The 27,147-nt window shown below is 41.3% G+C and overlaps 1 protein-coding gene and 1 long non-coding RNA gene across 4 annotated transcripts in view; both read left to right on the top strand.

The window, feature by feature from the left end:
• ZCCHC24 (zinc finger CCHC-type containing 24) overlaps nucleotides 1–7,895 on the top strand; it is a 108,454-nt gene extending 100,559 nt beyond the window's left edge. Inside the window, exons 4-5 of one of the 3 annotated variants that reach the window (XR_014564056.1) lie at nucleotides 247–4,521; nucleotides 4,690–7,895. Coding sequence is in view for 1 of the 3 variants with exons in the window: in XM_083738541.1 (XP_083594667.1) it covers nucleotides 247–360 (114 nt within the window). In the remaining 2 variants the exon portion in view is untranslated. Of the gene's footprint in view, nucleotides 1–246 lie in introns of all 3 variants that reach the window. The other 2 variants (XR_014564057.1, XM_083738541.1) reach the window with 2 other exon arrangements.
• Nucleotides 7,896–11,572: 3,677 nt separating this feature from the next.
• LOC310844406 overlaps nucleotides 11,573–27,147 on the top strand; it is a 28,409-nt gene continuing 12,834 nt past the window's right edge. The window contains exons 1-2 of the long non-coding RNA XR_014564089.1: nucleotides 11,573–13,468; nucleotides 22,253–22,801. This is a non-coding gene — a long non-coding RNA (uncharacterized lncRNA). The remainder of the gene's footprint in view (nucleotides 13,469–22,252; nucleotides 22,802–27,147) is intronic.

The following is a 27,147-nucleotide window of genomic DNA, read 5'->3' as shown; positions in this document are numbered from 1 at the left end:
CCTTTGCCTTTTTAATTTGTATGTGGTACCCGGTGATTCTATGTGTTTTAAGAATTTGTGGCAATGATCAACATCAAATGTTCTTTAATCAGTGGGCAGCCGTCTGTAAAAGTTCTCTGTTCATCTCCTAACCTACAATGTTTAAAATGGCTGCATATTGCTATGGTTTCATGTGTCTTTGGAACAGAGCTGCATTTCAGTTCACATTTACATGAATGTATGCCTGTGCTTACCTTCCTTATGCAGAGACCCTTGGAAAAGCCCGACGGCCTGGATGTTTCTGATCAAAGTAAAGAACACCCTCAGCATCTCTGTGAGAAATGTAAAGTGTTGGGGTACTACTGCCGCCGTGTGCAATAAATCAACACAGGGATCACCTCTGCCACCACGATTTTAGATCCTCTGGCAGCAAACAGTCAAAATGAAAGAGGAGGGGAGGAAAAAAGAACATCAGACAAGAACCCCAAACATCACCAATATTGCCTATCAACAAACTAATAATACGCCTTACCTTTAATAGAATGTAACCCTTTTCCTGTGTATGTGTATACGTGCAAGTTGTATTTATAGGACTATGGTGTGTTTATATATATATATATATATATATATGAAACAGATGTTACTGATGTAGGGCACAAATCGTCAAGCACTGCTGCTGCTGTACAGCCGCCGTCCTTTCCTGTGAGTCTTGCATAACAGCCTCACACAAGTCAGATTAAAACAGGTGGTGGTGGTGGTTGTGCAGTAGCAGTTTTTGCTGGGCTGTGCCCATCATGTTCATGATGAAATCACCGACGTGGTTTCTGTTGATTGTTTACACAGTTCCAATATCCTGCCCAGGTGAAACAGTATTGTTTGTCAAGAGAGGTATATAATAACGTCATGGCTTTTGCAGGCATTAGACAAAATGGGTGGAAATGTTAAATGTGGGTTCTAGCCAATGCCACAAACGATATATTTTTCTAATACAATGAGGGCTAAGCTAGAAAAAGGTGTGCATGTGCGTGTGCGTGGGAGGGGGGAAATGTTCATTTTCCTTGACTTTAGGGTTGGTCTGAGAGTTGCATATGATTGCTTGCTTTCCAAGAGTCCAGGGCCATTGAAATGAGACTTTTGGTAGGCTTTTGATTAATAGAATCTTGAGGGTTAAAAAGAACAAGTGAATAATTGTTTGAGGGAGTGTTTTGCATGGAAGTATAATGGTAGAACAGGAAGGGTCGATCAGGAATTCATCTTTCTTAGCCAGTAGTCTTAAGCATGCTTCCTCAGAAGAAGTTCCGCTGAAATCTATAAGGCTACTTTTGAGCAAATGCACTTAGGATGCATTTGTTGTTTCAGGGCATTGTTGACCAATACCGTTCCCTTGTCACAATTTCTAAAGCTTCTCCTTCCTTTATGTACCTGCTATGCAAGTGGTGGCTGAAATTCCTACTGTTGTGAATGCCACATAACCAACCACCTTATATAGCCAACATGATAAATTCAACTTTCTTTGTCTCACCATAGCAGGCTATCCCAAGCCCTCCCTACCCCATTATAATTCTCATTCACATACTCTGTAGTGCAGTTTGGCCCTTTGCTCCTTTTAGAGCAAAGACCCTACAGTTAGATTTTTCCTGTAGTGAAATGTGGTGTCACTAACTGATCTGCTCACACACTATGTTCAAGATGTACGTACTCTCCACATCTAAAGACACACATCAGCTCCCTAAACAATAGATAGTGGGAGCTTCCCTGTAACCCTTCAGAGGTTCCTAAACAAAAAATATTGTTGATGTATTCATTTATGAGCTCTGTTTGAACTGTGCTTGAGCCACATATGACTTAAAGACAGTGATGGCAGAGGGCAGGAATGGATAGACACTTGGGACTTGCCAAGCAATATGGCACCAACAATTTCACCTACATTATAAATTAAGGAAATTTCATACGTTACACCCCTCAAGTAGATAGGGTCCACTGAAAATTGTTGTGGCATGGTGGTACTCTGCACAAAGCATGTTTGTAATCAAGCTCATCACAAAAAGGTGCCTGCAGAGCAATGTAATAGTTCAGAAGCTCTCCATGTTCACAACAGCAGACCCTATGATTTTGCAAAATGGTTATGGAGAATCCTCATGTGCCACTACGCCAAAGATTTTGGGGGGGCCCATAACGCCTTAATCAGCCTTGAGCTTAGAACAGCAAAATAGCATGATGGGAGTTTGGGACAAGGAACACCTCAGTCACTTGCTATCATCACTGCTTATAAGCTTCTATGTGGCCTACTTTTTGTTACACATAAGACCAAAAAAGCTCAATCACAAGACTGAGCACCCAAACTGTTTCGATTACCCAAACCATACTGCATGCCGTTACAGGGTTGCTACTTCAACATCACTGCAGAATATATGCCAGTACAAATATTTAGGACCAGAGTGGGCAAAGGTAAATTTACTGTGAATCATGGGAGACGTATTCTCCATACCTTAACTGAATATATATATATATACTTGGGCCTACTTATTGTGTATTCAGTGACACTTTAGGGAAACAACTACACCAATTTCCTATTAAATATCAAATAATATATCTAAGTAGCCATAGGGATATCATAGGAATGCATAAAGGAAATTCCACTGCAAAGCTGTCCCTTCTTCCTATGTTCCAAAACATTACTATATTAGTTTAGGGGAAATGTAATAATTGCACCAAGTGAGAGAATTTTCAAGTGTTATTTGTGAAGCAGATATATTATTGGAGCTGCTCTAACTCCTTTCTGTATTATGTATTAAATTTAAGAGCAGGGATAAAGCAGTGACTGGACCATTTGCCTGCACAACCTGTTTCTACAGAGAATCACAGGTGGACTGTGGCTCTGGGTAGTATTCACTTGAGATGATCTTCAACGGGGATGTTTTGGTTCCTGGCAAAGCAGGATAATTTCTGTGTCAAATCATCTCATGTCAGATCAGCTAGGGATGATGCCATGTTATCCATAAACACTTGCGGTGAGTATTTCTATAAGCAGGAGCAGTGAAGTGCTTCACTGATTATCATCATATATAAGAAAACAATACTTAAAAGATGTTTCACATCTGGAACCCAGTAGGGTAATAGTGGGCTGCAGCACAAAGAGAGTTTGGGCATATCGTCAACCATCGTTGCAGTGGTCCAGAAGCTCTGGCTCCTTCCATTCCCGTTGTAAACACAGGAATTTGTCTTATGCTGAGTCAGGCTGGCAGCAACTCTCAAGGATCTCGGGCAGTAAACACTTTCCTCCAGACTTCTGCATATCCCCTACCACTGAGCTGTGGTCCCACCTGTGGGATGTGGGCCTAAAGGCAGACAGTGGTTTTGAAGAGCATTGAAAGTGCTATGGTGGAGGTGTCTTTTTCACTGTTACCTTGGCCAAAGAGATGTTGCAGGTTTCTGAAGCACTATGAAACCTGCCAAACCTCTTTAACAAAACTGGATACACAATGAGAAGTGATGCTTCTCATACCGCCACCAACACTCTGAAAATAATTGCTGTGTATCCTGGTTCCATGCCACAGTGGTTAGGAGCAGAGGACAGCAGCACTTAAGTACAGCAGCAAGTCAATCTGAAGCTGAATGTGGCAGAGCTCTTAAAGAAACAGGTGCACTCTTTCTAAACCCATTAGTAGAAGCCCTATTCCAGTAACAAATTTCGTTGTGAACCTGTCATGATGCTGCCGAAAACATAAATTCCTTTTATTTTCCTAATGTCCATTAAGCAAATAAGTCTCATATGGATGGCAGGCAGTATTCATTCAGAATCCGTGGAAATTAATTAACTTAATTTAAATAGTTTATAGCACCATCTAGCAGCACTGCATGTGACTGTGCCTCAGTATCTCTGGGCTAGATCCTGCAATAATGACTGATTTTATTAAATTTGACAAGTCATATATTCTCCCTAGGGCTCAATAAAATGGGTATAACATGAATCACCATGCCTACCTTCTGTGGGTATTATGAATTCTGTCAAATACAACTGTAGAGACAGTGTGGCTTTTGTTTTCAAATATAGTTCCCTGAGTGACTTATGAGTGACTCAGTGACCACTTGAAGATATTGTGATTATGCAAAAGGAAGGGATCAGGCCATTTCTGCATCAGATATTGTTTACATGAGCAGTTATCCTGAGACAGAAACCCCTGAACTTCTTTCTCTGCTTTGTTTACATGATCAAGGGGCCGATCAAAAGCAGAAAGAAGCAGAAAGCAAGGAAGACTGCCCCTGTATAAAAAGTTCTAACTTTCATTGCCAAATTAAGTGACCGTGTAAAGAACAGTACAGTGCTCCTTATCTTGGGCATGTGGAGGTGAGTGGTGGCATTTAAAAACTTGAACTTTTAGTGTTAATTCTGTTTCACTCTTGCAAGAGAGTTAACAATATGGTTACAAAAGAGCCATATGTTATATCATATACAGTATTTCTCTTTGACCACTTATAAAATGTTAGCAGTAATATCTCCATATCTAATAAGGAAAAGTGAAATATGAACTAAGACAGCTTGTAACTGGGGTTGCAATGCCCAACTTTTCTCAGAAAACAATCTGTCTCTTTTTAAGAAATACATTTCTAGTGCAAATTTAGTGCTGTTACATCAGATCCACTTGCAGAAAATGCCAAAAATATGCTTTGTAAACAACACACCTGGAAAATCTAGAAGCTGTTTTTCAGCATGTGCTAAAAAATAATGGGCAATTTGCACACTTCTTTTTTACATATGAAGATAAGCCATTCTTGTAGGTACATGTGCAGGATTATTTTGACTGGTATATAAAGACGCTTCTAAATTTGACTTCTTTCAGCAGCACATAGAGCAGTCTTAAAAACCACTCTGGAGCTGCCGCCTCCCCCCCTCTAATATTCAGTAGTGGCTTTTCAGGGGGTACTAAGTGCTGATTTTGGAAGGCCCATCTGAAAAGATGTTGTGCATATTCACTCCTGTGAATTGGCAACTCGCAGGTCTCCAGAAACTCTCCTACCAGTGCCAATGTTACATTTACCTCTGGTATGTGGGGGCACTGGCTTTCCAACAAATGTGTCAACGACAAATTAAAATATAGAGATCTATGCATGAAAAGTGCCATGCTTTATGTGTCACAGAACCACCTGCTGTTCCATGTAACCCCTGTTTGTGTAAAATCTTTTTGAGCCTAATTGATTGAACCTGGAAATTCCAGTGAAAATGAAATGTGAGTTTAGGATTATGGAGTTAGATTCCTCCCCCTCCCAAACTAGTTGTAACTAAAGCAGCAGCATGATCCAACCAAAGCGAAGCACTTTTTAGGTCCCATCCATTTCAATGGCAAAGTTAAGCACATCAGGGTGCAGACCTTATGGGTTGCATGCCTAAGATTCTAGGATAATATCTGGCACCTTTTAAAAAGGGTTCTCTGATAGCAGGGCTGGGAAATGACTTCACCCACCACATTGGAGAACTACTGCCTGGCAGAATAGAGAGCTCTTATTTTGGTGGACCAATTATTTGGTTTTGTATGAGGCAACTCCCAAAACCTGTTGTAATCAGTGGGACTTAGAAGTGCTTACCTTTGGCTACATGGTGCCCACTACGTTGTTCTAGACATTATTCAGGCTTCTGATCATGCAAGTGCTAAGTCATCCTCATGTAAACCTTGTTAAAATTTAAGCAAGCAGATATCGGGTTTTAATTCAGACTTAACAGAATGATCCACACTGTCATTCTTTAAGGCAGTGTGTGTATGTGTATATATATATATATGTATGATCTCAGTGCCTATCTGTTTTATGTCTACAAAAACCACTGCCTCTGGAAGTATTGTTGAATGGCTGTAGCACTCAGTAAGACGACTGAAATTGTAGCTATACAAATGAAGGTTTGTGTTTTCTTAGGATGAATATCAAAGGGACAATCGTGTGCAGTTAATAGATGTAGTCAATTGATATTACTGTTTACCCCTGTTATGAAATATTTTACAGTTTTACTTGCAGATGTGTATTTATCTTGAGTTATACTTGACATAGAGTTCCTTTCTTCTTTTTAATACTGTGTGTGTATTTTGGGGGAAAAACTTTTTAGGTGTTTAAATTTTTGAATGGTTACAAATATTTCTTTGTAATACTGAATTGTTATCTGGAAACTCTTTGCAGTAACCTTTTTTTGTATATATTTGAGGGCCTTTTTTAAAAAAAAACTATTGTTTGTTCTGTTTGGGTTTTTTAAAAAGTGTTTTTACAACTCTGAAGCTTTCAAAAAGGGCCTTGGATTTTTTTACTAGAATACTAACAGAGCTAAGAGTTTTCTTAAGTATTATACAAAATTAAGGGTGTATCCTCAAGAAAATATTTATGAAAGGAATTTGCTTTTTTGCTTTTGCTTTTTTCTTTTTTTTACAATGCTTTTGTCTGTATAAAGTATGCAACAGAACTACATTAAGAAGGAAATATTGTCTACATAGAATATTATATGAAAGTTGGTACATAATTCTGACATGAAGAAAAAAAACCCCTTACAATTCTTTAAGCCATATTGTTGTTGTTTTTGTTGTTGTTTTCCTTTGGATGAAAATATCAGTATTAAGTAACCAGTATATTATTCAGGTGTTTAGAACTTATATTAATATGCTTATTCGGTTTATTTATATGTGTATTTTGAAAAGTATTGCCTTTTTAGAGAAGCTATAACTGATTTGGTAAGAATCAGATGTTACACTATCACTTTATGACCTTATGAAAGACACACTTGTTTATAGCCCACTCCCAAAACTTATGCTTAGGATGGGGCTATAATGACTTCTACGTCGGCACAGTTTTATAGTAGCATAGCAGGGACTCCGGTGCAAAGAGTTAGATTTGAAGTGCAAATGCTCAAAGGACTTATTCACACATTATGTTTTTCAGGTGTACATCTAGTTTTTTTAAATAACCTACTGCATACCTTAACATGCAAGTGGTAAATGTGACAAACATGTAACATCATTTAGATCCGACAGCAGGGTTTGCTGCGGCTCCCTCGTTTTGTTGCAATGTAATGTGTGAAATGATCCAAAGAGTCCAGATTTGGCTTTCAGAAATTCTGTAACACGGTTATATTATCTGATTATTATTATTTTTACACTATCTCTTCAGGGTGGGTGGGTGGGAGGGGGGAGACATTGTTTTGCTAAGGAAGGCTCGCAGCAGTTTGCAAAGACGCTGTGGGATTTGCGATGCCATGCTAGCAGTAAAACAATACAGTACTATCAATCAGTGGCCATAATCAAGAAAGAGTTAGATCGACACAAGCATTTTGTGTTTATTTTTTATTTAGAATTCATAAAATGATACAATATGCATGTGCACGTATTATATGCATCTTACGCTTTATGGTTTCACATAGCTCCATTATATTAAGATTGTTTGTGTGATTCTTAAACCATGCTAAAATAGGAGATAGGTTCAATCCTGTACTGGGCTTGTTTTTCCTTTACAAAGGTTATTTAGAGCAGCAATCACTACATTGTATAAAACTAACCCTTTTATCATATTAACGTCTACCAGTTTAGATTAGTTCAATTACTTATAAACTTAAAGAAAAAAAACATCATAGCTGTACCCACAGACTTCTTTTCAGTTTCAGTCGTATAATTTTTCTCTTCTGTAACTGGTAATTAATTTGTACAGCTTAAAAATAATAATAATGATAACATTTCTATGGACATAGGCCCCAGGGGTGCCAGGCTTATTTCAGCCACGAAGGTGATAACTGGTTAGCTGGGTTGTTTAAAAGACTGTCAAACCTCTGTTGTGGATTGTCCATAAAATGGCATTCCGACATGTGCCTTATTTGCTGAATAGTATATGGCTTGCTTTTAGCATTATAGCAGTTTAATGCTGTATTAAAATACTGCAAAAACAAACAATAGTGTTCTCCAATTTGTTTCCTTCTGTGCCTCTTACATCTTTTATGCGTTGGGACCATGCCTGAATCCAGACCTGGAGTGCAAGTTGGAGGAAGAAGCCCTGAGGTCACTTGGCAAGAACCATTTAGTGCAAAAAGTGGGAGAGTCCGCAATGTTGTGCAAGCTATTTTTGTTGTGCAAGTGGCAGCACAAGCAAAAGCAGCATAGCAGGACAAAACAGTATAGGATAGGTTAACACAGCACAGCACTTCTCCTGGCCCATGCTGGCTATTGGATTCAGTTGTGCTACAGTAAGAATCGTGCATGGGCACTCTCTGCAAAAAAAAAAGTACATCCCTCCCTTTTTTCATCTACACACACACACACACACACACACACACAATGTGAACCTGCACAGCAGGGTTCTGTCATCTGAAGACACAGAGAAACCAAACCTCCTGTTTTTGCTCTTTTACATATAACACTTGAACCCATCTTGAATCTCTGGCTATACAATCTAGGACTGTCAATAAATAAATCAGGCTTTAACACCTCTGAGTTGGTTCAATCTCAGCTGAATGGATCCACAACTACACTCTCGGCTTGGTCTCATCATTCCTAAGTGGGACAGAAGAATATATCTTTAAACTTGAAGTTAATTATGCAGGCAAAATTAGGGCTTGAAATTAAGTTAATAACTCGTTGCATTTGCGGTTTTTGCTGTCTCTTATCTTTGCCTGCTTCCTTCACAGGGAAGTGAAATACTAGCCAGAATCAGATAACGTGTAGTTTGTAAGTAGATACATGTGGAGATACTTATCCAGTGAATTCAGCAATAACAAAAAGAGAACCCATCAAGCACTTTCCTCCCTACCCTCACTCTGTACATAGTGGAGAAGACAATAGCTGGACAATGTCTGGGGTGAGTGCAGGATTTTTATACTGTGACAGGAGGCGGGAAATTTTCCAGAATGGAAAACTGCCATATTTTTCTGAGGGAAAATTCCAATTTCTAATAATTAAAGTTAAATGAAATTAATTTGTAACACAATCAGTGGATATAGCACTATTCAAACCAGGCAATTTCTTCTTTTGGAAGAATAGCATTTTTTCAAGTGGCTCACCCTAGAAAGTGTGTGAGCATATATAAGATCATGGCTGAATTTGTTGAAATTTGTATGTTAAACAGTTTTCACTTCCTTCATTTTTTCCCTTAGAAATAAGATTATGCAACATGTATTCCCCTGACTTTCAGGAACATCTTTGGACTGAAAGAAGAAGAAGATTTCTAGTTACTGTACTATGAACAGCTGTGTATCAGCAGTGATGCAGGGTGTATGGTTTTCCAAAATGGAAAAATCCTCACTATTTTATTTTTCTGCTGAAGTCTTTTTCACTTTTAGAAATGCATTCTTTCATGAAATCAGTTAGTGACATAATGACTGAACCACCCTGGAAGTCAAGCTGGGCAAATCAAATGAATACAGTATTAATCAAATCCGGAATCAAGAGTGGCAAGTAACTTTCTTTTAGGTGACTGTCATTAGGAAGTACATGTACAAGGCACAATCCAACCGCTTTAGGGGCTTCACTCCAGATTTGTGTAGGGTTTACTCCTTAGCCCAGGCTTCCTCAACCTTGGCCTTCCAGATGTTTTTGGCCTACATCTCCCATGATCCCTAGCTAGCAGGACCAGTGGTCAGGGATGCTGGGAATTGTAGTCTCAAAACATCTGGAGGGCCAAGGTTGAGGAAGCCTGCCTTAGCCCTTTCTTCTCCCAAAGTTATCTGGCAAGGCAGTGAAGGTTTAACAGCCGAGTTTTCCTCTTCCTACCCCTAGATGGGCTGCCCAGGTTGATGAGTTCCATCTGCCCCTACACAGAATTTTATTGTCTTTCTTCAACAAGAACAGAACAACAGGAAACTCCAGACTCCACACAGATACCATTCAGTGCAGTAAAAGGTAAAAGTAAAGGACCGCTGGATGGTTAAGTCCAGTCAAAGGCAACTATGGGGTGCAGCGCTCATCTCGCTTTCAGGCCAAGGGAACCGGCGTTTGTCTACAGACAGCTTTTCGAGTCATGTGGTCAGCATGACTAAACCACTTCTGGCACAACGGAACACCATGGCGGAAACCAGAGCACACGGAAACGCCATTTACCTTCCTGCCACAGCGGCACCTATTCATCTACTTGCACTGGTATGCTTTGAACTGCTAGGTTGGCAGAAGCTAGGGCAAAGGGAGCTGACCCCGTCATGCAGATTCGAACTGCTGACCTTCTGATCAGCAAGTTGAATGGGCTCAGTGATTTAGACTACAGCACCACCCGCTAGTGACTAGACTATATAATGAAACTATCCACACAGCTGTAAGTAGTTAGGTGGGTAGACATTTATTAAATTAAATACTACCCTTCTACCCAAGGAGCCCGGTGGCACATAAACATTATATCATGTGCAATATGAATTGTACTACACTTCAGGCACACCCTTATGCGGTTCAAAAAGATGGGACTGTGATTCATTGGGCCCTCTGATATGCTTGCAGCATATAACCCTTTTAAAGATAAATGACTATAATTTGTTTATTGCATTTATACCCCAAATTTCCTCAGAAAGCTGGGTCCCTTCCCTCCCCATTTTATACCTGTGAAATAGGTTGGGCTGAGAGGCTGTGTCAGACCCAGGTCACCCAGTGAGTTTCATGGCTGAGCAGGAATTTGAACACACTGCTATCCGACACTGGATTTCATGACTAATCATCATCATCATCATCATCATCATATATTATCTTATGACTAATATCAATATAAAGTAACATTAGAAACAACCTAAGAGGCAAGGCAGTAAGTTATGAGGGGTGCAGGAGTTCAGCCAATGGAAGCAATATCTTAAAAGGAAGCAACAGTCTGGAGTCGGGCTGAAGTTCCTGACAGGAATTCTTTATCAGTGAACAAAAATAAGATGCTGGTTGTTAGTTTTACACAGAGAGATTGTTGCCAGTTTCCTTTCCACCAGACCTAGCCAGTGAACCCAGAACTTCCTTTGTAAGGCAACCAATGAAGATCATTTCTCATGTTACAGTTTGAAGGCTGCTCTAAGTCACTCCCAGATTTTAAAAATTCAATCCTTCTGTATCTGTCTGAAGGACTGTGTTTAGCCTTAAGAACGTTCCTAGGAGGTGCAGAATAATCTCTGGAGTTTCACTGCTTATGGAGTTCCACTCCAGCGTGGCTGCATATGTTGTCATTCAGCAAGTATAATTTATTCTTAGATGCCAGACTAATGGATGAGAATCATTCTGTCCCTCTAAATAACCAAACAGGGCTTTCTATAATTAGAATTGTTTGAGTTGCTCTTTTTCCAGATGTCCATCATGCATTTGGAAATAGTGTGCAGGAACTGTTATCTCAGTTTAAAAATTCCGGAACAAAATTATTAAAACGGAAACATTGTGGGGTATGTGTGTAATACAGGCACAGGCAAACTTGGCCCTCCAGATGTTTTGGGACTACAACTCCCATCATCCCTGACCACTGGTCCTGTTAGCTAGGGATGATAGGAGCTGTAGTCCCAAAACATCTGGAGGGCCAAGTTTGAGGAAGCCTGGTTGTAATACATGCATCTTTAAATCTGCTGCTATATCACATTGGGCATAGCCAAAAATTCTACATGGCCTCTTCAGTAAACAATGGATACGTGAAGAAATACCACAAAATAATTAAATGTGTCCTTGCTCATAACAAATAAGTGTACCCTCATCCAAAATATGCTCTTGCTTAAATTAGCTCCTTCCTTAGTTAATCAACCTATCAATCAAGCCAACAGCCCCACTAAAAGGAAATAGTCCACTGCAGAAAAGCTAATTCCACTTCTACAAGTATTTATCTATGCATTGCTGGTTCTGAAGTCAGGTGCCACAACATATATGAACATATGAAACTGCCTTAACCAGTCCTTCTAGCCCACTATTGTCCACTAAGAAATGCTTCTCCAAAAGTCTCAGGCACTTTTCTTTCCGAGCTCTACTTACCTGAGATTCTGTTACCTGGAGCAACCAGGGATGTAACCTTTGGTACATGAAGCATTTTTTCTCACTTTGATTTAGGTTCGGTATAAGACAGGCAATAATTAGATCCCTAGCCTGGATCTAAAATTACCTCAGTTGACTTCCTGCTTTCTTTCATCAACCGCAAAACAGACCACAAAAAGATGACAATTTCTTTGGTGGTTTTGGTGAGGCTAAATTGACAGAATAAACCAAAGTTTGCCAACATCTACTGTGCCGTTACCACAACTATTTCCTGTTTTAAGGACAAAAGGAATTCATGGTGTCTTGTCACACAACACCACTTTGTAGAAAGAGCTGACAAACGCTTAATTAGTGGCAGCTGCATTCTAAGTCTTCCTGACCAATAAATTACTAATATACGTTGATCCTGAAAAATATCCTTATTTATGGTCTGAATGATCAATGTAATAATAAATAATGATTTTTTTATTTATACCCCGCCTATCTGGCTGGGTTTCCCCAGCCCCTGTGGCCGGCTTACAACATATGCGTGTTTTTAGATGCCCAGCTTCCTAAATAATCTACTCATCTCGACAGTTATCCATTAGGTTGGATTCAGCATACATACTCCAGAACCCTGGACAGGATTGTGTTTGCTGTCTTAATTCTCAAAGCATGCAGACTTAAAGTGTGTCATGTGGGGAAATGAACCCTCCCTGCCCACCCTTTCCCCTTGCAACCAATTTTCAAAAGCCTTTTCTCGTGAGGCTCCCTGTCCGAAAATGAAGTAAGTCCTGTTGGGGGAACAACGGCTTTTTAAAAAGTGGACAGTGAGAAGAGGGTTCATCTCACTCACTCACTCACTTTGAACCCCTCTCCTATTATTATTATTTTTTTTTGGGGGGGGGGACTCGTTTCCATCTGAGGCCCGCATTCCCTTCTGAGCAACTTTCCACAGCTAGACATAAAAGTGGACCAAGCAATGAATACCTGTTTTACTTTTGTATACTAGGCTATTTTCTGCATGCAATCACACACACACACACAAACACACACACAGTCATCTCTATCCTTCGTCCAAGCAAGCGAGAGGCATTATTAGAGCTAAAGGACACATCCAAGCCACACAAAAAAGCTTCAAAGCCGGGGCAGTGAGGCCTGTGGCCTAGAGACCTCTGAGGCCTGTGGCCTGGAGACCCATTTGTGGCCTCTGGAGACTGCTGGGAGCCAGATAGTCTTAGAGGGACAACATTCAGCCCCTGCATCTGAGGCTCCACATCTCTATTACAGAGAACCAGGTGAACCCGGGTGTGGCTCACTGATGCTGAGTTCGAAAGCCACGACAACCTCCTTTACAATGACTTCACGCGACTCCTCTCCCAAGGGCTCTTTCTTGTGCTGCTCAATCCCATTTTTCAGTTCCTCCCTTTTTCATTCCACACATACACCCACCTGCTGCCAACTGGAAATAACTCCTGGACTCTCCTCTCCTCCTACAGGAGTACAGTGAGGTAGTACATAGCAAAGAAAATGGCTTCAAGTTGCAAGAAAGGAGATTCTGACTAAGGAAGAACTTTCTGATGGTAAGAGACGTTTTACAGTAGGACAGCCTCCCTCGGAAGGCGGTGGACTTTCCTACCTTGGAGGTTTTCAAGCAGGGGTTGGGTGGCCATCTGTCATGTATGGTTTAGCTGAGATTCCTTTAGCTGAGATTCCTGCATTGAAGGGGGGTTGGACTAGATGACCCTTGGGGTTCCTCCCAGCTCTACAGTTCTATGATTCTGTGGCCTGTGGGCATGTACAAAGTCTCTTTTCCTCACCCCGCTGCTGCTTGCCCTCATGACAGTGCTCCCAAATAAGCCTCAGCCCTGATGCCACTCTCTTTGAGGAACCATTGTATAAATATAAATATAAATATAAATATAAATATAAATATAAATATAAATATAAATATAAATATAAATATAAATATAAATATAAATATAAATATAAATATAAATATAAATATAAATATAAATAATATAAATATAAATATAAATGAAGGTCAATTAGACAAGTAAAACTTTTGTGGAATTAAGCACTTGTTGCTACTTCCTCTGAGCATTTTTAAAAACACAGTTATGACCTTCCCAACATTTGGAGACAAGCTGTCTGGATAGCCACTGAAAAGAGATAACTAATTTAAGGAACAAAAGCTTGGAGCCTTAGTTGAAAATGCTTAACAAGAGTATCTTTACTCTCACTTTTCAAGTGCTGGTATTGAGATTCTTCTTGTTCACAAGGAATCAAAATGTTCATAGCTTTGAAAAGGAAGATCAGTCCTACATAGGGACAGAGATAGGGATTACTAAGGTTTGATTCTATTGGCCTATTGGCACAATAATCATATAGCTCTAAATCCACCTCTCAAGTACCATTTTTTTTCTCCGCAGGGTGGGGATAATCCCATCATCACAACCTTGTGAAATAGGATAGACTGAGAGGTTCAGTTTTATACTGCTTTGACTCTTTTGGATGCCTCCCCAGGACCTTTTTGGTGAAGTGGCAAAAATGTATGTTATCCCAAATTATGTCTTAAAGGTACCTGTACTTTAATTTCTTTTCAGCAGAGCCAGCTGCACTTCTCCAAATGTTGTGATGCAGTTCGCCAACCATAAAATGCGCACAGAAATAAACACGTTAGGGTAAAGTGCACTAAAATGTGCATTGGTGAAAATAGCATACAAAGGTGTGTTGTATTAGGGGAAATTACTTGCAAAGGTGCAACTATTAGGCAACGTTGGATTCAAAGACATGTGCATTAGGAGGAGAAATGTGTGTGAAAATAACATTAAAAAGGCTTTGTGGTTTTCTTATTTTTAAAGTCACAAACTAATGAGGAAAGAAGACTGGAAGAACAGGAAACAGAGAGAAACCAAAACTGACAAATTTGTCCTTCCTTTGAGTTCAGTGGGGCCTACTCCCAGGTGTGTTGCCTGCACATATCAGTGCGCCCAGTCTCAGTAAATATCTCCTCAAAAACTGACTGTGTAGCACCCTGCTTGTGGTTAACGCTTAGCTGGAATGAAATATTCAACGCAGCAATAGAGAAATTAAAATAATAATTTATTTGTCAGACAAATAAATGAGAGGCACAGTGGTATATGGTTACCAAGCTCTGGCCTGCCCTCCTGCCATTCTGGCCAGCACTTATATTTCCTTAATCCAGCCCCCTTGCTCCTCCTTTGGCTGCCTCTGTCCAATCAGCCTGGTTGAAATTCCTATTGGCTGTTTGCTAGAACCAATCACAAAAGATACACCCATTTCCTTCTGTCCTTTTATGGGACACAAAGAGCTATATATTCTTCCATCTATAAATGACAAATAAGTAGTAATATATCTTACATGTGTCTCAACAAGGAATCTTAATTAGCAGCTCACCTCTTGCCCTCCTTGCCCTATTGCCTTCCAAAACAGATGGTTAATCTTAAATTTTTATCTTCAAGGATCTTGAGTTCACATCAACATTGAAAGATCTCCTTCATTTGAAGGTTTCTAAACAAAAAGGCCTGACAACTATATATCAGGAGTGCTCGATGGCGTCTCCTGTCTGGCAGGAGGCTGGGCTCATTTGCCCTTCTGGTCTCCTATTGCAATATGACTCTATGAAATAAGAATTTAACATTTCTTTCTTTCTAGATCCTTTGCATAATTACATTTAAGCTAATATATTTCATACATTATCATAGGTAGCCTTTTAAAAGAATTAAACCTTCTCAAAGTGAAAAGGAAGGAACAGTTTCCAGCCTCAAAATAAAAATAGAAAGAAGCTTCTTCTTCTCCAGCCAAGCCAGTTGCCTTTTTCACTGCTCTTGGCCTTTTTAACCTTAGGAAGAAGATATGGCTCATTTTACTGGGAGGCACATGGTGTTATTTTACTATTTACCAACCCTTAATTTGTTTATCTCTGCTTTTTTTATCTTCTGTAACATGCAAGGTCAGTGTCCTCGCTCTCAGCCTGTAATTCCCTTTTTATGACTTTGAGAATTGTTTTCTGCTATAAATCAGGGGCCCCCCTTGTCTTAGGAGGAAAAACATTTTGCCAAGGTTTTTTAGTCTTCTGCCTGGCATGAAACATTTTAAAATCTTTAAGCTCATTTTAAGATTCAGGCCCTGATCAAAATATAGAAGCTTTGATAAAAAATGCAGGCTTATGATTAGATGCCTCAACTGTACATGAGAGACTGTTTGATCCTCCAGCTCCATTCCTGTCTGACGCTGCATTCTTAAGGGGGTGGGTGGCAAGGAAGTATGACCGTTTTGTGGCCCTGTTTCCTTTTCTGCTCTTGCGGATGTCGCAGCCATTTTGTGTTTTGCTAATCACCCCATGGCAGCCATGTTGTGACTGCCGCAAATGACACTTTCTCAAAATTCTAAATGTGTCTACTGGCCCAAAAAGGTCGGTGACACCTGGCATATAGGATTGCAGGATAAAGTTGCAAGGCTTTGGACAATTACTTGGGAATCCCATTGAACATGGCAGAACTCCTGAGTTACACTGCTCTTGCAAGTAGCCTGCTTGTCTGAGCGGTTTTAGGCATCTTGGCCACAGGGTCATATTTTCAGAACCAGCTGCTGACTCTGGAACAGGAGCATTAGCTCTAACCGGCTTTTTTAACCTCTGAAGATCACATCTTGGTTTCCATAGATGAAACACTGCTGCTGCTGTGCCCCCCCCCCCATTCCATTCATTGGCTATTAACAACCTGCAGTTAATGTAAACTTGGTTCATGTTATTTTTTAGAATGTAGGCCCCTAAAAAAGTAGCCTGAATTTCATATCAGGCAGTCAACTGGGTTAGAATAATATTGCCGCAGCAGGCCACTGCTGACTAAGAATGCTTTGCTTAGCAGGGCCCCAGGTTGTTCCCATCTCAGTGATGTCATTTGTTATCCTGTGTGTTTTTATCTTAATTATTTGCCTTCTTCTCCTGTTGCCTCCCACCCCCAACTCCACATTTCTGTGTGTATCGTACTGTCAATCATTCCTGGCAAACCCTGGCAGGCGAGCGTGCTTTTCAGGATAATAAACGAATATATTTTTAATGATATTAACTGGAAATAAGATAATGAAACCAGAGCCCCAATTCACAAGCAGCATGTTCCCTTTGCTCAGTCTGTCTTTGCTTACATCAAACAAGGCAGCAGTCTTGCTCTGGAATGCGATCGTAACTGTACATGCTTGGAAGTAAGCCCAAGACCCTCTGAGAGATCTCTGGGGCCCTGCTCCTCCTTTGCTGTTTCTGCCTCTTTACTCGCCCTCTCAAGCATGTGAGTAGTGAAAAGAACAAGGAGAAAGAGCAGGTGCTCCTGCTTCTCTTCGTATATTCCTTTGGATAGTGGTGCAGATGGGCCTGGCCCTACCATTAGGCAAAGTGAGGCAACTGCCTTAGGTGACAGATTATGTAGGGGATGGGGGGGGGACAGCAGTTCCTGCCTGTTTCTCCTAGGCCTTGCCTGCTATTACTGTGTTGCCAATTGGGATCAGGGAGAAATTTTATTCAATTCACATTAAAACATGAATCCATCAAATTCATACTTTCTGAAGCACAGCCATCCTTAGAAATTCACACTCATCTGAATTTTGTGATGCAGTTTTTCAACCAATGTTTACAAAAAGTGCGCACAAAAATGAGTTTCTCAGTGAAAATAACATAAACATGCATTAATTTAGCAAATTCGCTTGTAAAAATATGTACATTAGTCAAACGACATAACAAAATGTGTTTCTCACACTAAAATGTTGATCCTTTTGATGAGGGGAGAATCTTTACAAATTTACAAATTTCTGCAGAAATTTGGAGAGCTGAATTTAAGGTGGGAATCTGGCAGACCTGAAATTGGCAGATCCTTCTATCTCTAGTTACCAAACAGTTTGCCTCTGGCCACCTAGTCTGGCCTGCTGCCTCAGATATCTCATAGGTATCTCATAGACTCATAGAGTTGTAAGGGACCCTGAGGATCATAGAGTCCAACCCCCTGCAATGTAGCTGTCCCTTAAAGGGATTGAACCTAGAACCTTGGTGCTGTCAGCATCACAGTCTAATGATAGGAGGGTTCTATCCTGTCATTAGCGCTCAGCCCAGCCAGCTTGTTTATGTGGAATGGGGAGGGGGCACCCTCTTGTCCCTTGCTTTAGGCAGTAAAATGGCCAGCCCTGTGTGCAGATTGGTCCCAAGACGGAAGTGCAAGCAAATGAGCATTTGTGACTGTGGCAAAGACATGGGCCTGCTGAGCAAGGTGCATTTATTACAGTGCATGTACAGCCACAGTGCAAAAGCTATTCATTTTTTTTAAGCACTCAGTCTAGATAGGAGATTGTTTTTAACTCTTACTGGCATGTTGTCCAACTCTTTTTTCTAACACTGGGTCCCTTTCTGATATTTTCCTGCCTCAGAAATATCTGTTCTGTATTTCACCACAAAATGTTTTCCTGTTGTACTCTCCACAGTCCCATCACTGATCCCTGTCTTCTGAAGATTTGTTGCCACAGCAATTCTTCCTTCATAAGCCCACTTTGAGCAGACAAGCAAATTACTAGCTGCCCAGGTCCAACAAATTGCTGATTTAATGATTGAACTGAATGTTCTTTGGTTCATGGCTTCTATTGAAATATCCTCAGCACACATGCTTATTTTGCATTCTATGTCCTCAATTGCTATGCCTTTTGCAAATTTGTAGTATTATTATTGTTATTTAAAATAAAATTGTCATGTTATTGTTTTCTCCAAATTGGCTCGGAGGGTATAAAATAAAGCCTTCATGTCACATGTAATCAGTGTTGAAATCATACACTGATAAGAAAAATATAAACATATTTTGAACAAGACCAAATCAATTTCCATGAATTTTGCAAAAACACCAAATACTCCACTGGTTATATAATGCTGCTGTTTATCACCCAGGAGTGAGCTCATCATTCCAATTAAAGGAAACATCTTGTTTTGCTCTGCTATGTTCCACTACAACTGCTTAAATGCACATGTGAACAGTATTTTCCACAGCTCAGAAGCATTGTGATTTCATAAGGCTTGGAGAGAATAAGATGCTCTGAACTGGGTCTTCCTGGACCAAAGATGATGAAGGCATTTCAAGTTTGTTCTTCATTTCTTAAAATATACATGTTTAAAAACACACCATAAACTTTGAATCCTTTCTAGTCCCCAAATTACATGACGGACAATCAGACACCCCCTCAGGGTTCCAAAGAAATAGCCCAAGTTACTCTACTAATGCCAAACTTGCAACAAATAAGCATGTAAATAAAGAAAAAGGGGAGTACACATTAGATACATAAAGAGGAGGCAGGAAAGAGATGGTACCGGAAGCAAAACATAATTATCGGCATATGGCCAAACAAGGCATTGCAAGGGAAACACAGAATTCCCAGCCCCATATTTCTTTTACAACACTAATTAAGAGGCTGGGGGCATATTAGCAAAGAAGGATTTGATGAGCAAAATGAGGGTGCTGAACTCTTTACCACATTTGCTTATTCTTCCCTGCAAATGCCTCCTTGGTCCCGTGGAAGTGAGCTTCACTAAGGAAATAATGGGCTCAGGGCAGGGCACCTGCAGGGGGAAATCGGCAGGCATTGAAAGGGTTAATTACCTCCACCCTAATTCCTTCATTCCTTCACCCACTTGCTGATCCTTTTCTGTAAGTGCCCCCACCTACACATTCCTATTATCTCGACAAACACAGGATTGGGATTGCACATGTGCCCAAGTAATGTCTGCAGGTTGACTCATAGGTTCCTTCCAGAGACTGTCGCTATTTTTTAGTGGGATCCATCCCAGTTGCACAATTAAAGCTGATTTGGAGCTTTTGTGAAACAAGCCCATTTCCCGGTGTGGGTGGGTGGGGGGAATTGACATTTTGCAATAAGGGAAATGCACTGGAAAGTGTGGGGATAACTTGTGTGGAAACGTCATCTAACCTCCCCAAACAAATCAGAATGAATGCTCACTAAATAGCCAACATTGTCTAACCTCCCTGCAAACCAATCGGAATGAATGTTCAAGAAACAAGTCATCTGGAGGAACCCATAGACAGACAACTAAAAGGTGTAGGGTTGCCTGTCTCCAGGTAGACAATTTGGCCTTTAAGGACTGAGCCTAAGGGCTCCAGAACCACTTGGAGGAGAGGAAGTGGAGGCATAACCAGTGAGTGAGAGAAAGAGAAGAGTATTTGGATAGAGAAACTGCCACCAAGTCCTTTGTGTCATCACAGGGGGCTGTGGGACTTATACACAGAGCAAACACATGATGAGGACATTGGCATTTCATTAGGGGCTCTGGATCAGGACCTTTCCAGTCTTTCCAGCCTTTGGTGCTAGTCCTGCTTGGGTGTTTACCTATGACCAAATTAAACCACAGCCTCATACGTAACAGGAATATTCACTGGAAGCCTCAAATACCAAAGTCCTCTTTCTACTGTTATTAAATTCATTCCTTCACCATGTTGGGGGATCCAGCCATTGGAAGCAACTCACTTTGCAGACACCAATACATAATCCACAGAATTTCAATAAATGAAAAACCAACAGTGTGTGTTAGGCTGCCATCCTAACCCCACATACCTGGGAGTAAGTGCCACTGAATTCAATAGGACTTACTTGGTTAAAAAGGTAAAGGTACCCCTGCCCGTACGGGCCAGTCTTGACAGACTCTGGGGTTGTGCGCCCATCTCACTTAAGAGGCCAGGGGCCAGCGCTGTCCGGAGACACTTCCAGGTCACGTGGCCAGCGTGACATCACTGCTCTGGCGAGCCAGAGCCGCACACGGAAACGCCGTTTACCTTCCCGCTGGTAAGCGGTCCCTATTTATCTACTTGCACCCGGAGGTGCTTTCGAACTGCTAGGTTGGCAGGCGCTGGGACCGAGCAGCGGGAGCGCACCCTGCTGCAGGGATTCGAACCGCCGACCTTTCGATCGGCAAGTCCTAGGCGCTGAGGCTTTAACCCACAGCGCCACCTGTGTCCCCCACATTTGGTTAGGATGGCACTATTGAGGAAATATCTACTGCTCTCTGCTGGCAAATGGAGGGGATTGAGTTTTAGCAGCTGTTGTGCGAAGGCCTTTCCAGACTGTCTAGGCATGATAAATGTGCTGCTGTTGTCCATTTGGGGCTTACAGTCCAGATGTCTTCCTTTAAATTTGCATGGTGGTATTGGTAGCACTGAATGCTCTGTTTTGTTTATTAACCTAGGAACATTTTATTCTTCCCCCAAATGTTGTATTCTTCCCAAAGTTTAGTGTTGTGGTGGTGCTGTGGAATGCAGCTCCCTGTCATGGGAAACCTTTAACTATGCCCAGGAGTGACACAGCTCCCCGACCTCTGTTTATTAAAATATTAATTTTTATATTCATTTGATACCTAACCCTTCATTTGATACCCCACCCTTCCTCCTGAAGGAGCCCAGGGCAGCAAACACACAAGAGATTAGATCAGAAGGTCGGCGGTTCGAATCCCCGCGACGGGGTGAGCTCCCGTTGCTCGGTCCCTGCTCCTGCCAACCTAGCAGTTCGAAAGCACATCAAAGTGCAAGTAGATAAATAGGTACCGCTCCGGCGGGAAGGTAAACGGCGCTTCCATGCGCTGCTCTGGTTCGCCAGAAGCGGCTTAGTCATGCTGGGCACATGACCCGGAAGCTGTACGCCGGCTCCCTCGGCCAATAAAGCGAGATGAGCGTTGCAACCCCAGAGTCGGCCACAACTAGACCTAATGGTCAGGGGTCCCTTTACCCTTTACCCAACTTTATACTACCAGATTATCTAAGCAGATGGCTTTCATTGGCTAACTACCCTCAGGAAAAGTTTCTCACATCTTACACCATTAGGCTGCTGGTCCATCTGCCAGCTGAAAACTGCTCTCCAAGACTTCAGCCCCAACCATAGTTGAGAGATGGAGAAACACTGAGGATAATCTCACGAGGCAAAGATGACTAGTACAGATGGGAGCTGTAGTGTAAGCCATCTGGATGGCACCAGGTTGATGAACGCCACCTCAGACTAAATTTATTTTGAGCCTCAGAAATTAGTTTTGTTACTCATAGACTATATATTTAAAACATGTTGCTTCCCCCTAAGGAAAGCATCCACTATTCAATAACATATTTATTCAATTTATATTATAATATGTTTAACTGGTGGCATTTTAGTACTGCTATTTCTGTACCTTTTTCCAGTGCCATTTGGGGGCTTGCTTCTTCCTGCTGCCCTTTCCCCCATAAAGTGGTTTGCAGAAAAATGGGTATTGTTGAAAACAGAGCTTGCTTTTTTTTTTCTCCTTTTGCACTGATGTTGATTCTGTCCTATTTCTTTAACAGTAGTGAAAACCACAGTGTTTTGGATCTAGATCTCCAGTCTCATCCCTGACTGAGAAATTGCATCTGCTCTCCAGAAACAGCCCTGAAATGTGGACATTCTGTACTTTAGGGCCCAGGGAGAGCCGCCTGGTGCCAAACAGGTGCATGCTGTCTTCTCCTATCTTGACAATGCTGTCTTGTGCATGGAATTGTTTGCAAGGAAAGACAGAAAAATCCTAGGCAAAAGCTGCTGCGCTCACCACTGGCAGAGGACACTGTGCTTTGCTAGAAGCAAATATTTTTCTTATTAACAAGTCAACGAGAAGATTTATTATTGTTGTTATTTCATGCAAGTTCAATCAGACAGAGGGCAAGGCTATCAACTGCTACTAGCCAAAAGGGTTAAGCACAGCATGCAGATGAAGAAATTGCCCATTCTGTGAGTCATTCTACGTGGCTGAACGTGCCATCTTGTATCTAGAGCCCAGATGCGTGAATTCCTGCAACATAATTAACAGTGGATAATGTTTTGCTACCCTAAGCAATTCATCTTCACAGCAACCCTAAGAGGTAGGTAACAGCATCCTGTTTAGGAATTGTGTGTTGAAGAACTTTGCTGCTCCATGACAATTTATCTGGGGTTCCTCAATGAGAAGATCAGATAGTAAATAGCTAAAATGTTTATTTCAAGGGCTATGGATGGCTAGAACAGGGTTCCCAGCTGTTTTTGGACTACCCATCACCCCTGACCACTGGTCCTTCTAGCTAGGGATGATGGAAGTTATAATCCAAAAACAGCTGGAGACCAAAGTTTGGGAAATCTTGGGCTAGAGGGTCCTTTCTTGAATGAGCATTGATCAGTTTGTTGCCAAGCCAAATAGATGTTGTAAAACCAATGGTGATTAGCAGAGCAGGTTTGATGTGGGGCACCTTGAGTAGTAAAGGATTCTTGAGGCTAGCCCAAGATAAAATGGTGAATTAGCACAACATGAATGTGTGACATTCTTTTAATAATGATCAGCATGTATCAAACATCTGGGGAGAGGCCAAGGAGAGAATGCAGCCAGAGGTCAGTGTGTTAAGAGCCATTATTCCACAATCTGTGCACAATCTGGGTGTAATGCTTGGTTGGGGATTATGTGAATGTATGTTGCATCCAAAATACATGCCTTTTTGAGCTCTGTAAGTGCAACACAGTAAGGGTGTGTTCACATTATCGCCTTAGAACGCAGTGTTGTCATCCCCTCCCCAAGCATAACTTGCCAACTCTTTCCCCTCTAGCTGTTCATGTCATAAGTTAGGAATGGCTTAAGGACTCCAGTTGGTGCGAAGCTGGTTTGAGAAACGGCAGTATTTCGTATCAAAGTACATATAAATATTCATTTTTTGATAACATCATGTGAACGTGGCTTTTAAAAACATGTACTGGAAACACAGTGGTTGCACTGTATGAACAAAGAGCAGGTAAGCTCTGAAATCAAAGCGGTATTTGAGAATCAGCACATATATTGAGTGGAATCAAGTAGTAAAATGGTTCCTGTCCTGTACCTGCTGCAGGTGGGGAAACCTGCATTAAAAAAAAAAGTTCCACACAAACCTTACCACCTACATAGAGCTGGCCCTACTGTTTGACAAAGTGAGGCAACCATCCCAGGCAGCAGATGCTGCTGGACAGCAGCAGCAGCTGCCCTTGGCTGTTTCTCCTAAGTCTCCCTAAGCATTCTCCTCTGTTGCCTCTCTTGAGCCTCCTATTCTGGCCTCTGTAATTGACTGCTAACCTGCTCCAAAACTAGTCAGTGGTTCTGACCTGGAGAAGCTCACATGCATGGCTGAGGTTTTCTGATGAATGTGTTCATTGTTCCAAAACCCAACAGGGGCAACTCAACTTCCCAATTTCTAAACCAAGAATTGAAGCTCAAGTCTATACACTCTCATGTTCTTCTCTGTCTGCCATGCACTGCATTATTATACATTATAACTCCCTGCCACGCTTCGGAGCTTGATGCAGAGTGCATTAGTAAAACTGCTCATAACAATTGCCCATAATCATTTCCTTAAAAAGCAAAAAGCACCTTAGGAATGTTTAATAGAATGTTCTATATCATAATGGATCTAGATGTGTATCAGAGAATTGCAGTCATTCAAACACATCCAGTTACATTTCATATTTGTGTGGGAGAGGTTATTGGGGTTTTTTGTTATTATGGTAAGTTTTTTATATTTATATATATATATCATAAATTGTCCTGTGATCTTTGGATGAAAGGTGGTATAGAAATTTAGTTATTATTAATAATATTGATTGATCCAGCTGTCCCCCAAATCAATAAAAACCAGTAAGAATACATAGAAAACTGAGGTTCGCCCCCCCCCCCACAAAAGGCCTGCTCTCCCTAACAAAAAACCTGGCTACGCCCATGCAGAATGGGCTAGCCTTTGTAGGATTGCCCCTATTTTACTGGCCCTGTTTCTAGGCTTTTAAGATCAGCCTGATACATAGAGATACCTATTTATTTATATATAATTCTCTAACCAATGTTTTTAAGTGGTGAATAAAATTTTTTAAACTGCAAGCCTGTCCCCCTGAAAGTAAGCCTGATTCAATTGAATTACTTCTGAGTAGACATGGTTAAGGACGGAGCTATAAAATGTTGCATTTTTCCTTAGGCAATCTTATGTGCATACTTATTTCTGGTTGTAAGCCCACTGAATTTAGTAGGACTTCTATGCACGGCCCAGCTGTATCACTAAACAGAGACATTTGATAAACATACAAAACATTAAGATAAATGTTGCTTGAAAGGACTGCTTGGTAAAACTTTGCTTACCAAGACCTTGGGGTTAGGTTACTGACAGCTGTATTCCCAATTACACCCACATTAACACCCAACCAATCCATTTGTGACTCAGTTGCTGGCACTGCCTCATGTTACGAGAATTCAAGATTGGCTACAGAGTTATGTAAGTCAATCATTTTGTCTTGTAGTACAACCCTTCAACCAAATACTTAGGGTATAAGCATGAGCAGAATCAAGCAGATAAGTGATTCATTTGCAGAGGGAAATCACTTCAGGAGGACAAGATTCCAAAAGGATTACCTACTCCTCTGCTCCAGTTGTGCATGTTTCTTTGCAAATTGCTATGCTCTGAAAGGGCAAGCCATGTTCCAGCAGCTGTTTGACAGTGGCTGATCCTTTGGCACCACCTGCTGATCAAAGGAGGCTTGGGCTGTGTACACATTACCAATTGCTCTTGCGCACTACCAGAGGGTTTGAAGCAGTCTGCACATGACATTAGCCACAATCCTTATCTATCCAGTAATTTCTTAATACTGCTGTTGTGCATGTTCAAGGAAAAATGCGTCCTTTTCCACCCAATTTGAAAACATAAGCCACATTCCCTTTGCAATTAAGCTGAGGTGTGCACATTGGAAAGTCATTGCACATGTGCAGAGAATAACTTAATGAACAGGAGAAGTCTGGTGGGGAAGCCAAACAGGCAATGTACATCAGGTGAAGCTATCCCCACCCTTGCTCTGGTGTGGACAGCAACATGCAAATGTGAGTTGCAACAGTGCAGGAGAAGACAACCTTGCAGCCTTTTAAGCTGCCAACATGTAAATAGCCTAGGATGGGCAGTATCTGTCTGCCCATTTCAGTACAGCAGAGATGGTTAACTTGGTGTCTCCAGATGTTGGACCCCTACTTCCATCAGCCACTGCCAGAATGGCCAGGGATAACAGATGTTGTGGTCAGGCTCTCAGCTGTAGTCCAACACCTGCAGGTTTAACCAGGCCTTTGGCTGACCTGATCCACATCCCATATGCTTTTAAGATGTGGCTCTTTTTTGGGGGGGTGGGGATTATTATTGGGTTATTGCTTTTATTTTAATTTTATATGCTGTGGTCTTTTTATGTGATCCGCCCTGAGACCTCTGGGTATAGGACGGTATATAAATTCAATTAATAATAATAATAATAATAATAATAATAATAATAATAATAATATAAAAATAAAGGCTTTAATAGGAATTCAGGCTGAGGATACTGAACATCATGTAGGTACTACTCCTTGAAATTATTGTTCGAAATGCACATAATTCTAAACACTTTGGCACACCCTGTTTTGATCCCTTCTGAGTCTGAAACCCCATGCATACTATGTGGGACTGAACTAATTGCAGGTCTATGGAAGGTTCCAGGGTGTCCATGGAGATGAAAACACCCTCTTGGCAGTGTGCTACCTGGCAACAAGGGCCTGATAGCAGCTGGTGTTTTGGTCTTTTCACCCAGCAGCAGAATCTGTAGCTCTGGGCTCTTTCTGGGCAGGAGTAGCAAACTTGGTGGGGGGCAGTGATGTGAAATGACAGAGGTTATTGTGCTTCCTTTCCATCCATCAGTAAACATCCAAAGAGCCACTCAGTTCACACCAATACAGTGGTACCTCAGGTTACATACGCTTCAGGTTACAGACTCCGCTAACCCAGAAATAGTGCTTCAGGTTAAGAACTTTGCTTCAGGATGAGAACAGAAATCGTGCTCCGGCGGCGCGGCGGCAGCAGCAGGAAGCCCCATTAGCTAAAGTGGTGTTTCAGGTTAAGAACAGTTTCAGGTTAAGAACGGACCTCCGGAAAGAATTAAGTACTTAACCTGCGGTACCACTGTAGTCATAATCCCTTGCCCTGACTTTATATTTAATGATGGCGACCAATCAGCACCATTAACCAAGCATTAATTTATGTAACAAACTAACCTGCAATCTGTATAGGAATACAGGGCAAAACTTTGGCTACTCCTTTAGCCTCTCCACTGTATCAAAACTTCTAGCTTATTTGTAAAAGGTAAAGGTAAAGGTACCCCTGCCCGTACGGGCCAGTCATGTCCGACTCTAGGGTTGTGTGCCCATCTCACTTAAGAG

Source organism: Podarcis gaigeae (genome assembly GCF_964106915.1).
Source record: "Podarcis gaigeae genome assembly, chromosome: 5".
Classification (NCBI taxonomy): Eukaryota; Metazoa; Chordata; class Lepidosauria; order Squamata; family Lacertidae; genus Podarcis; species Podarcis gaigeae.
This window is presented reverse-complemented; position numbering and strand designations above follow the sequence as displayed.